The sequence below is a fragment of the Rhipicephalus sanguineus genome, chromosome 3 (assembly GCF_013339695.2).
Source record: "Rhipicephalus sanguineus isolate Rsan-2018 chromosome 3, BIME_Rsan_1.4, whole genome shotgun sequence".
Lineage (NCBI taxonomy): Eukaryota > Metazoa > Arthropoda > Arachnida > Ixodida > Ixodidae > Rhipicephalus > Rhipicephalus sanguineus.
The window spans coordinates 26893094-26905632 of NC_051178.1; the positions used below are offsets into that span (position 1 = coordinate 26893094).

At 52.4% G+C, this 12539-nt stretch overlaps 1 protein-coding gene across 1 annotated transcript in view; it reads right to left on the reverse strand.

Annotated features, from left to right (window-relative positions):
- The window catches only part of LOC119385333 (uncharacterized), a 44712-nt gene extending 40976 nt beyond the window's left edge, over window positions 1–3736 (reverse strand). Inside the window, exon 1 of the mRNA XM_037652794.1 lies at window positions 3529–3736. Coding sequence (XP_037508722.1) covers window positions 3529–3631 — 103 coding nt within the window. The 5' untranslated portion in view covers window positions 3632–3736. The remainder of the gene's footprint in view (window positions 1–3528) is intronic.
- Window positions 3737–12539: the final 8803 nt, after the last annotated feature.

Here is a 12539-nt window from a genome sequence, read left to right on the forward strand (position 1 = left end):
AGTACTAACAAAAAAATTGTCGATCGCGTACAGTAATCAACGGTCACGTGGCCGTCTTCATCGGATCGTTCATGTTTTTGCCGCCAGAGGCGCCACAGGTCATTATTCGCGACTTTCATTTAAGAAATAAAAATATAAATCCATCTCTCACGAAAAAAACAGGGTTCGTTTCAGTCAGTGCGACGGACAATCTTTACATCAGTGGAGTCAACTCTTTTCATGTTCTGGGCAGTTGTCGGTGCCTTATAGCCTCGAATTAATCACGTCCTCGTCATGCGTTGTCTGGCCCGTACGTTCGAAATCCACGCATTTATTTGCTTTATATGTGTGTCCTGAAGCTTCGAAAGCAATGTATTCGTCGGTATTTTGCAGTGTTCTCCAGATTCATTCTCATATTCTCGGAGACAAGGCTTAGCAAGCATGGCTTAATAGACACAGCTGATCGCAAAAATAAAGACAAAGCATACCTGATGCTTTTTTTCAGCGTGAGCTGACACAAAGCGATAGCCGATTTCACTATTTATTTATTGCTGGGAAGACAGTGGGCGAGTAGCAAGCGCGAGTTCAGATCGAAGCGGGTGGTCGCGTCATGTTGGCTTGTAACCCCGGCTACTCGCGGTTGCTAATACGATTAAAGGCCTACGCGATAAATTCGAAGTAGATTAAACGTATCACTTATCGCTGTGGTGTAGTACCTACCAAACAAACGCAAGTGTCTCAACGTTATCCACTTTGAAGTGATTACATCTAGAACTATGTTTTGCTGCGCAAGCATGTGACTGCCTTACACCCTGCTGCAACCAGCTTGTCTGGTACGGCCGCGGCCGCTCCGCTGGCCAGATGCGTTGGAAGAGGCAACTGGCCAGGGGAAGGACAGTTAGGATCACGTGACAAAACATCTCAGTGCCCGTGCGCCGCTGCGGGAAATCGTCTATAGCTTGAGGAGTATAGATATGTAATGTTTGTTCCATTGATATAAAAGCGGATAGCCGACACTGCCACCTCAATTGGCGTTGTCCAGACATGACGCTTGTATGGGGCCTTTTTCCAAAACAGAGTGGAGCACTGGCCTGGCTCGGTGGTAGAATACTTGACTGCCACGCAGAATACATGGTTTGATTCCAGCTCGAGCCTTGATTATAACATGAAAGTGTTTTATTTCGGAGTCCACCACGGCTCCACTGACGTATTTCCGTCGCGGATATCAACGTAGTAAGGTATTTAGGCTAACGCATCGCAAAGAAAAAAGTAGAAGAAAACGTTCCGTCACCTGGAGTCCACCTTACGACCCCTCGCTTCGCTGATCGCGGCGCGAAACGACTCGGCCATAAGCGGCACGTTCTTCCCCGTACTAACGGCGAGCTATTTATATACACCATTTGCCGGTAGTGGTACTCAGAGATCGGTGGCACTTCAGCGTGCTTTCTTTATCACTAGCGAGGTGGCGCGAAGAGCTCGAAGGGCGCGCTTTAAAGGTCGTCGCCCCACACGTTGCGATGAGCGCGCGCCTCTACAGGCCTGATTGCTCGTGCGCGCGCGCTTATCTCGTGATGGCGGTGGTTTGTACGTCTTGTGCTCTCACCGCAAGTTCGCGTTGAAGTTACGAGAGCACGAAGGCCACTTAGCTCACTGAAGCGGTAGCTATTGTGAAAGGAGGGCGCTGCTAACACACAAACAAGTTACAACTTCGACAGTTCACGCTCATCCTGTGTTTACTTGAGCGCTCGTTTCGTGCGTCCTCCTTTGTCTTTGAGCAGCACGATTGAACTGTCGAGCTGTGACAGCTGTTAGTTCGCGCTCAACCTGTGTATGTTCTTTCCGTGCGTCCTTTCTGCTTGAGCAGCGCGTTGCAAGTTTCGAGCTACTTGCCGTTATTAGATGCGAAGCAGCTCTTTGACAAGCCTCTGTAACGCTGTCCCTCCGTGCGTCCGTACGAACGCGTCGCAATGCGCTCCCCTCGCCGCAGGTGTTGGAGCAGTGCCAAGTAGGTCACGCCGCAGTGCGCGCTGACGTCACTCTCTCCCTCGCCTGCCGCGCGCTCGCCGCAGCGCCCGCAGCTGCCACCTCATCCGTTCGCCCGCAACACCTGCTGCTACCACCGCTCGCTCCGCTACCACGACCGCCGCTCGCTAAACCGCCGACTCGTCGGTTCACGCGCAATAAACCTTACGCGCGCCTAACGTACGCGCTGAAACATGTCTGTACGTGTCACCTCTCTCTCGATTCACCCTCTCCACACCGTTAGCGCCGTTCAGCCCGTGACACCACCGGTGCGTAACGCTGCTGCTTCGCATCCCATCAGGGTTGCCTTTGGGAAGATGGTGTTAATTTTTCGCGTGACATTATAATTTGTTGCTATAGCATTAATTCATTCGCCCTGTGGCGAAACAATGCACAACAAGCGCTCAACTACGTCTGTGAAGACACGTTTCACTTTCGCGTTATACCGATGCTGATGACAGAGGGATCAGTCATGTTTTTTTTATTTTGCTTCCATCGGGTAGCCATCAACAACCGAGCCGATCCCCGCGCCACTTTTTGTATGATACGGGTTCTTTCACAATGGCGGGTGAAGATTTCCAAAGTCTGGGTTGATATAGACTGATATAGACTCTGGCACATACCCGCACACGATAGGCCGCGGGATCCGCGTGTGCCGCGCGTGACTGATGGAAAGAACTTTATAAAGTACGCGTCAGCGAAGTCACGTTATTCATACGATGACCTACGAATCAAGTTTGTCATGCATTCATGTGATCGTATGCAAGTTTTGGTATCTACGAAGGTAATGATATGGCGCTGAGGCAAAAACCAGTCAAGAAGACGCCGGACAAGGGATAGAAGTGACACACACAATGTCTGGACTAGCAACTGTGAAAGTTGCTAGTCGAGTAGAGGTCTTCAGACAGACTCTTATTATAGTAGCGCGGCTGTTCACAACTGTTCAGCTATTAACCTACACTGCTGACCACTCTCGCGAATTCGCGGCCAACATTTATGAGGAGCTTCATTTGGCAATGAACAGAAATTCTAAACTGCTAAGCACCAAACGATGTTTTCGTATTGACAACAGCTCGCACACTGAGCGTTTAAAAATGCTTTCCATCGAATAAGCGCAAGGCTCCACTTCAAGACAGGGATTTTCATGCCGTTCGATTCCTTAAGAAGGAAAGAACTAAGAGTTGAAAAAAAACTTGTGCTTGTTCAGATTTGTCACACTGAAAAAAAAACACAGTAATCTAAGCTCGTGTGGCCTTTAAATGCAGTTCTCTTCCTAGAGCATATATTTCTGCGTATGGGTATAGGGGTTTTGTAGCTTGCGGTGAATTTGCGTACCCTAGGCGCGGCGCCCATGTGTAGGGCAGTTCTAAATAGTTTCGGAAATCCTAGTATAGATGTGTAAAAGAAATGTTATTTCTGAAAAAAAATTTTAAATGAACTACTGTAATTGCTGGGGCATGCCGCTCAGCAATTCTATATTAGGTTCATGAGCGCACGGCATTATAAAGTTCGAGAGGCCGTACTTACTCAATGGTTCATAGCAATATTCAAACGGTCTTTCGTCGTGTAAGTCACGCTGCTTCATAGCCATTGCAGTGGTGGCTATGGTGAGCAGAAGCTCCAGCTTCATTCTCGCAAAATAAGATTTCCTTATAGCTCTAGCTTAGACGAGGTGCAAAGAACGAGAAGAAATATTTTTGACATCGCGTATGGAAAGGCCAACTAAACTCGTATCAAGGACGCAAAGGCGATGTAGGTAGTCGGTGATACAGAACGCTGGTAGCGACGATGTTGACTCGGCGAGCGTGAAGCACCTGCAGGAAACGGGCGAAGATGAATTGCGAAAACATTTTGCGCGAAGAGGAGAATCTGTCAAAGGCAGAACGCGTGGGAAGAATAAAAAAATGGTTTCAAAATACTAACATCCGTAAAGAAGTTCCTAGGCAGGCCGTATAGTTCTCGCGTAGCGCGGTGCTCCAAATATCAGGAGCCACGGCACGAGTGCCGAAGGGATATATGTGAAAGAGCATTCATAAGCATTCATTGATAAGAAGTTGGCAGTTGAAACTGAAAATGACATCCAGAAATGTATAGGTTGCAGTGCTTGCTTCATAAATAAAAGAAAGCTTACTTATGGCAGCTCGCCCAACACAGACCGGCTTACGAATGATTGCTAAATTCCTTGTTTCATCTCTGAAGAAGACAGTATTCAGCTGCTTGAGCATAGCAACAGTTGTCTGTTGCAGCAGAAATTAATCTTATGAAAAGCGTTATATTGAAATAGCTTATTAGCAGCAGAAATGTTATTTTCGAATTGAGAAACACAGAAAATTAACTGTACAGTTCTTTCAACGTCCATTGGCGCTTCATTACTATCGAAACATGCGTTCACAACGTGGAAGCTTACCACAAATATGCAGCAGTTTGATATATTTCAACTCTGCTTGACTGCCTACCTGCTCGCCGCCAAAATTTTCACTCCATGCTTCTTTGTGCACCTACACTGGAATACACGTCTGTGGTGTGTCAACTTTAATCCAAACATTAGGCTAAAATCATTTTATGCGATTCTATAGGTTTTGTTTATTTAGTAGAAATACGTACATCTTGCGAGGGCATATTTGTAGGGGAGCCGAAAGTGTGAAAACAAACACGACACCAAACATCAGCAATCACGATCAACCACACTGGGAAAACACTGTCTTAATAGAGAAAAATCGCAACAAATTGCAGTAAAAAAATTTACAAGCATATTAACAAATAGACTCAATTGCACTGGCTAAACAAGCAATAAAAAATATCTGTGTAGGAAGCTCATTGCAAGCGCCGATAAAAATACAAGAGTCTTAAGGCCCACAATAACACAACAAGATTAACATAAGCCTCCCAGACAAGGCAAAACAGAGCACGAACAGTTTCGTCACATAATGCAAATGGATCAATTAAATATGAGAAGTCAACCACACTAAATTTTTATGCGTACTGCATGGGTGGTGCAATCTAGTTTTAGCGATTAAGATATGTAGGTATTTATCCATGTCTTGCTTACAATTATATTCCATCATTGTTGGGATTTTACTGCGTTGCTACCGGGTATTTGTACTCTACGGAGTCTTCTGAAGACATTCAGGCTTGTTTTGTTTAATCCATTGCAGATGCTGGAATTAGTATAGTTGTGTTACCTTTAGCGTTGAATATTACAGCAGAGCTGCTATGCTGGAGGTTTGCGCTAGATAGAAAATTGTGACCACCGTGAACTGGCACGCGCTCTCTTCGACCTTTTCTTCATGCTCGTCCTCTTCTTCCTCTTCTGCTTCGCTCCCAGAACACGTTGGCGGATTTGTCTCGTGTGGGATGCAACACATCTGCTGAGTGAGAGAACTAGTACAGAGAGAGAAAACTAAAGAGAAAAGAGCGAGAGAGAGAGAGAGAGAGAGAAAGGGATAGAACGAAAGAGACAGAAATTCCTGGCGAACAAAGTTTTTGGCGAGGTGGGGCACCAACCCGCGGGCCAGCGATCCCAAGGCGAGCGTCGTAACCACTAGGTTATCCGCGCACGCGAGCAGGGCCTAGCATAGCATATTATAGCACGAGAGTGGGAAAGGGAAGTTAGGCTGAGAAGGAGAGTGAGGGTGGGGAAAGACGGAGGGGAGTGAGTAATGCATAGCATAGAAAGAAAGGGAAGAGAGACAGAAATAGCAAGAAAGAAATAGAATAAAAAAGAGAGAAACAAATAAAGAGAGCGAGATATAATAATAATATCTGGGGTTCAACGTCCCAAAACCACGATATGATTATGAGAGACGCCGTAGTGGAGGGCTCCGGAAATTTCGACCACCTGGGGTTCTGTAACGTGCACCTAAATATAAGTACACGGGCCTTCAACATTTTCGCCTTCAGCGAAAATGCAGGCGCCGCGGCCGGGATTCGATCGCGCGACCTTCGGGAAAGAGAAATAAAAAGAAGCAACGAAGGACGCCCAGCTGCGCACTTCCTTCATGCTTCGCACGGATAGTGTTCTTTAATGCATTTTAACACGAAAGTGTTTTATGCCGGGGTCCACCACGGCTACACTGACGTATTTCCGTCACGGATATGACGTTGTAAAATATAAAGACTAACAGTGGGCAAAGAAAAAAACCAGAAGAAAAAAACCCGCATTTCCCCGAAGGGGAGTATGAGGAAGTGCGAAGCACGGGGTGATGCTATGAGGGGGCGCGCGCGACTAAACTGCAGAGCCGAGCGAAGGAGACGGCAGCGAGAGAGCACGCGCCAGCCGACCCACGGAGGTTTGGCCGTTTTTAAGTGCAAGGCACTTTTACTGATAATGATGATCTGTCTTCCGAACTCGTTCCAAAGAACCCGCAACGCGTTCAACTTGTTGGCGGCGTTGCGCACGCCCGAGATGGGGCTCAGGTTGTTGTCGAACCACAGTCGATCGCACACCGCGCAGCTATATCCGAAGCTGCGGTCCAGGAAGTCTCGCTTGAAGCGCGCGTCCGGCCGATCGAATTCGAGGGCCCGCGCTCGCTCACGCATCGCGCGTCCCCGCGCCAGATCGGCTTCGGGGTGCTCGGCTCGCTTCGCACGCTTTCGTTCGGCGTCTCGCCGCCGGCCTTCATCACCACAGGCAATGCGCGGGGCGCGCGCAGCCACGGAGCGGAGGGCGGAGCGCGCGCAGTCACGTGGGGCGTGACATCGCTGCGCCGTTGCTACAGACGCTCCTCTCCGCTCCTCGCGCCGTTGCTATGGGACGGCGGATTCAGGGTCGCTTATAAAGTGCATTCGCACTTAAAAGTTCCGCCACCGCGAATCGAACTTACGACCCCTCGCTCCGCAACGTGCAGCGCGATACGATTCGGCCACGGACGGCATGTTCTCCGCCATGATAAGGGCGAGCTATTAATATACACCATTTGACGGTGGCCGCACTCAGAGATCTGTTACGTCGCGTGTTTTCGTCATCACTAGCCAGATGGCGCGTAGGGCTCGAATAGCGCGCTTTAAAGGTCGTCGCCGTTGCGACGAGCGGCCGCCTCTACAGGCAGTGGTCGGTAGTGCGCGCGCTTATCTCGTGATCGCGGTGTTTTGTACGTCTTGCGTTGAGAGCGCGAAGGTCACTTAGCCCACTGCAGCGGCCGCTTTTGCGAAAGGAGCGCGGTGCTTACGCAGAAATAAGAGACAAATGTGACAGTTTGCGCTCATCCTGTTTATGTTCGTTCCCTGCGAGCTGCTTGCCGTTCTTCGCGTGACATTACAATATGTTGCTGCAGCATTCATTCTTTCGCCCTTGGGGCGAAAGAATACACAACAAGCGCTCAACTACGTCTGTGAAGACACGTTTCACTTTCGCGTTATACCGATTCCTATGACAGAGGGATCAGCCATGTTTTTTTACATAAGCCTGTGGCGACCACTGCACACAGACCTACGCAGCCTCCGTCTCGTCACTGATTAGCCCGGCGTGACACAGCTACTTGCTGCAACACGCTTCCGATAAAAGACAGCGCCACGCAGTTTCGTCGGAGGCTTACGTCACCACTGCTGGCTATATAATCCAAGCTATATAACCCAAGCTAAGGTTTCATGTTTGTTTCTCTAACCTTCCGACACGCAGCATCGGCATGCTTGCCCTGCTGCTGCTACTACGTTAATAAACATCGTTTCGTTTTATGTTGGGATCCCTCCTTCACCGACTCCGCATCCCACATCTGGTGACCCGGAAATCGAACTAACCGCGCCGCCATGGCCGACTCAGAAGACCTCACAGCTCTCCGCCATCAGGTACAACTACTCCGACAGGAACTGCTGACCCAGCAACAGCAGCAAGCTCGCAACGCTTCCACAAACGAGGCCGTGCCCACCAGCCCCGCTGAGGACGTCAGAAGTCCTACAGAAGCCACCCCGCACGCTGCTTCTTGGCGTGTTGCTGTCAAGGTTCGGCTGTTTTGGGCGGACTCACCCGAGGTCTGGTTTGCCCAGGTCGAGGCCCAGTTGTCCCTGGCGCACATCAATCAAGACCGGACCCGCTACGACTACGTCGTCGCTCACTTGGACGCACGTTACGCCAACGAGGTCCGGGGTATCCTCGCAAACCCGCCAACGGCTAACGCGTACGAACACCTGAAGACCGCACTTATCCGTCGCTTATCACTCTCAGAAGAACAAAAGATACGACAGCTGCAGTCCGCTGAGCTCGCTGAGCGCAACCCTTTGCAGCTCCTGCGCCACATGCGTGCGCTCGCGGGCAGCATGCACGTACAGGATTCTTTCCTGCGATTGCTGTGGCTCCAACGACTCCCGCCGCACGCCCAGGCAATTCTGCAGGCACAGGTCAGGCTACCTCTCGACGAACTTGCGGAAATTGCTGATCGCGTCGTCGAGGCCTCCTTACCGCAGCTGTCGCCCACCACCCAGGCTGTCGCCGCACCGCTGAACACCACGGAGCTTGCGCGCCGTATCGACGACATTGATCGACGGGTCACCTCCATTCAACAACACCTGGGTGAACGTCTTCCGATGCGACAGCGCCGCCATTCGGCAAGCTGCGACCGAAACACCACCTCATTGCCGCAACCTGACATCAACGGTCCGTGCTACTACCACCAACGCTTCGGCGACAAAGCCCGACAATGTCGTCCACCTTGTTCCATGGGACATGCGGAAAACAACGACGGCAGCTCGTAGAGACGGCCGCAAGCTGCCAACCCGGAGGCCGTCGCATCTTCGTCACCGACCAGATCACTAAGCAGCGTTACCTGGTCGACAGCGGTTCCGACATTTGCTGCTACCCGCGATCTCACCTTCAAGGCCCTCACCCGCCGACATCTTTCGAGCTCAGCGCGGCAAACCGGTCCACAATCAAGACGTACGGCTCGCTGCGCCTGCACATCCAGCTCAAGAACACACGCCGCGACCTTCACTGGAACTGTGTCATCGCCGACGTCGCCGAGCCAATCATCGGCTCAGACTTCCTGGCTCACTACAACCTCCTTCCGTACTGCCGCAACGACCGGCTCATCGACGCGACAACGGGACACTCCACACCAGGCCAGCGAACGACCGCCCAACAGCCAAGCATCAAGGTCCACAGTGTCGATGATCACTCGCCGTACCATGCCATCCTCGCCGAGTTTCCCGGCTTGACGCGCCCAAGCGGACTGCCACGCAAAGTGCAGCACACCAACGTGCACTACATCCGGACCTCTCCAGGCCCCCCGGTTTTTCGCCGTGCCCGTCGCCTTGCCCCAGACCGCATGCGCATAGCCAAGGCAGAGTTCGAAGCCATGCTCCGAGAAGGCATCGCCCGTCGCTCCGACGGCCCATGGGCCTCGCCACTTCACCTTGTCCCGAAGACGGCGACCATGTGGGGACTACCGCGCCCTCAACGCACGCACCATCCCGGACAGGTACTCAGTCCACCACATACAGGACTTCGCCCATCGCATTCATGGCTGCCACGTCTTCTCTGTGCTAGCCTTGGTGAAGGCTTACACGCAGACACCCGTCAACCCTGACGACGTCACGAAAACTGCAATAATCACCCCGTTTGGCTTGTTCGAGTTTCCCATCATGAGTTTTGGCCTTAGGAACGCTGGGCAAACCTTTCAGCGCTTCGTCGACGAGGTCGTCCGTGGCCTCGACTTCTGCTTCGTTTATCTTGACGACATATTGATCTTTTCACGTGACGCCGAAGAACACCACGGGCACCTTCGTCTGTTGCTCCAGCGCCTCGACGACCACGGCCTGTTCGTCAACGTCCAGAAGAGCGCGCTCGGCGCTTCCACCGTCCATTTCCTCGGCCACGAAGTTTCGTCAGAGGGAACTCGACCCCTGCCTGATCGCATTTCTGACTTGCAAAAGTACCCTCAACCCACCACCGCTAAAGACCTTCGCCGTTTCCTCGGCATGCTGAACTTCTATAGACGCTTCTTACCGCACACCGCCGACTACCAGGCGCCCCTTCATGATGTCCTGGCTGGTCTACGTGGAAACCAACCCGTCACGTGGACACCGACATTGGTGCAAGTTTTTCAGGAATGCAAGACTGCTCTCTGCACCGCCACGCTCCTCTCCCATCCCGTCCCAGACGCTCCGTTGGGACTCTTCACGGACGCCTCTGGTTTCGCCGTCGGCGCCGCCCTGATGCAACGCGTGGACAGCACCTGGCACCCCTTGGCATTCTTTTCTAGTAAACTCTCAGCTCGGAAGGTGAGCCCTTCAATGGCCAGTTACACCGACGAAACCACGACCGCTGCCCGTACGAGTTCGCCAGCTTACTACAGAGAACTTCTCGCGATATGCGAAGCAGTGCAGCACTTTCGCCACGTTCTCGAAGCGCGGCACTGCACCATCTATACCGACCACAAACCTCTAACGTACGCCTTCTCTCAACGTCGCGATAAACTCCCGCCTGTTCAGCAGAACCAACTCTCGTTCATTGCACAGTTCACCACCGACATCCAACACATCAGCGGGAAAAACAACATGGTCGCCGACGCGCTTTCACGTGTGGCCACCATCAGCTCGGTGCAAATAACAGCAGACATCCTCGCCGAGACTCAGACCACGGACGCCGAGCTGCAGGAACTTCTCAAGGGCACGTCCTCATTGCAGCTAAAAGAAGTCCCCATTCCAGGGTCGGCAAGAACTATCTGCTGCGACATGCCGACAGGACGAAGCAGGCCCTACGTGCCCCTGTGCCATCGCTGTGGTCTTTTCAACCAGCTCCACAACCTCAGCCATCCCGGCATACGTGCCTCTACACGCCTCGTGGCTGACCGCTTTGTCTGGCCCTCCATGCAGCGGGATTGTCGCACGTGGGCGCGCTCCTGCATTCTCTGCCAACGTGCAAAAATCACCAGGCACGTCACGTCCCCACTCGGAACATTCGCTCAGCCCTCAGGTCGGTTCCAGCACGTCCACCTCGACATCATAGGACCATTTCCCCCGGGAGGACCCTACCGCTACTGCCTCACCGCCATCGACCGCTACATTCGATGGCCCGAGGCATGGGCTCTCGAGGGAATCACCGTGGAAGACGTCGCCTCGGCCTTCTTCTCCGGCTGGATTGCCCGTTTCGGCGCTCCCCGCCGCGTAACCACCGACCAAGGGCGACAGTTTGAGTCTCACCTATTCAGGCTCCTGGGATTGACCATCGGGTTTGAACGCTTGAGGACCACGAGCTACCATCCCTGCGCCAACGGAATGATCGAGTGTTTTCACCGACAGTTCAAAGCCGCCATTATGTGCCACCCGGACTCAACCTGGCTCGAGGCCAACCCAGCTGTCATCCTCGGTCTTCGCTCCACCTTCAAGCCGGACATCCATGCTACGCCAGCAGAGCTCGTCTACGGGTAACCACTCCGTCTGCCAGGTGAATTTCTCGCAGCTCTGCCATCCAGCACTACGACGTCAGACACCACCGACTTCGTCGCCCGGCTCCGACGCACCATCGCTGCCTTACGCCCGTCCACTGCAGCCCACCATAGCAAGCCCACACCTTTTGTGTTCAAAGAGCTAGCATCGTGCACGCATGCTTTCCTCCGCGACGACACCGTCCGCCGGCCTTTCCAGCCACCCTACAGCGGACCCTATCTAGTCGTCTATCGCGACGACAAGAACTTCACCTTGCGCTTGAACGGGAACGACGTCCGCGTCTCGATTGACCGACTCAAGCCCGCATACATCGCGGCGAACGAACCTGGCAGCGCCACTCTTTCAACTGGCGTCCTTCCACAGCCACCAACGTCGCAGCCCGCTCCTTTCACGACACGCTCTGGACGTCTGGTACGCCTGCCAGATTTCTACAGACCCTGAGGGCTCTGCACTCCGCGGGGCGGGGGGGGGGGGGGTGATGTAGCGACCACTGCGCACAGACCTACGCAGCCTCCGTCTCGTCACTGATTAGCCCGGCGTGACACAGCTACTTGCTGCAACACGCTTCCGATAAAAGACAGCGCCACGCAGTTTCGTCGGAGGCTTACGTCACCACTGCTGGCTATATAACCCAAGCTATATAACCCAAGCTAAGGTTTCATGTTTGTTTCTCTAACCTTCCGAAGCGCAGCATCGGCATGCTTCCCTGCTGCTGCTACTACGTTAATAATTATCGTTTCGTTTTACGTTGGGATCCGTCTTTCACCGACTCCGCATCCCACAAGCCTATGCAGTGTTCATGCAAACATATTCTCACAGGGTCGTGATGTCAACGAAGGCAGCAGCTGGTGTGTCCAAGATTAAACTCTTTATGTGGCCGAACTTGTGGCGGGGAAACGGAAAGTCAAACCACAGCTATACACACTATATACTCATAGCGGGGAACAGAGCGTCGGCCGTCGATAAGCTAACTTGAACGCGCCGGCTTTTATGCATCATGCATCTAACTTTCCAGCGTTATCTCTGGTGCTTGTACAAGCTCTGGAATAATCTGGGCTCTTCGCGTTCTGCGCGTAATCTTAACGGAATGATCTCAAACAGACGCGAAGCTTCTCAAGCATTGTGGCGCGGTCTGCGCCTTGCGTTGGCAACAGTCTTTG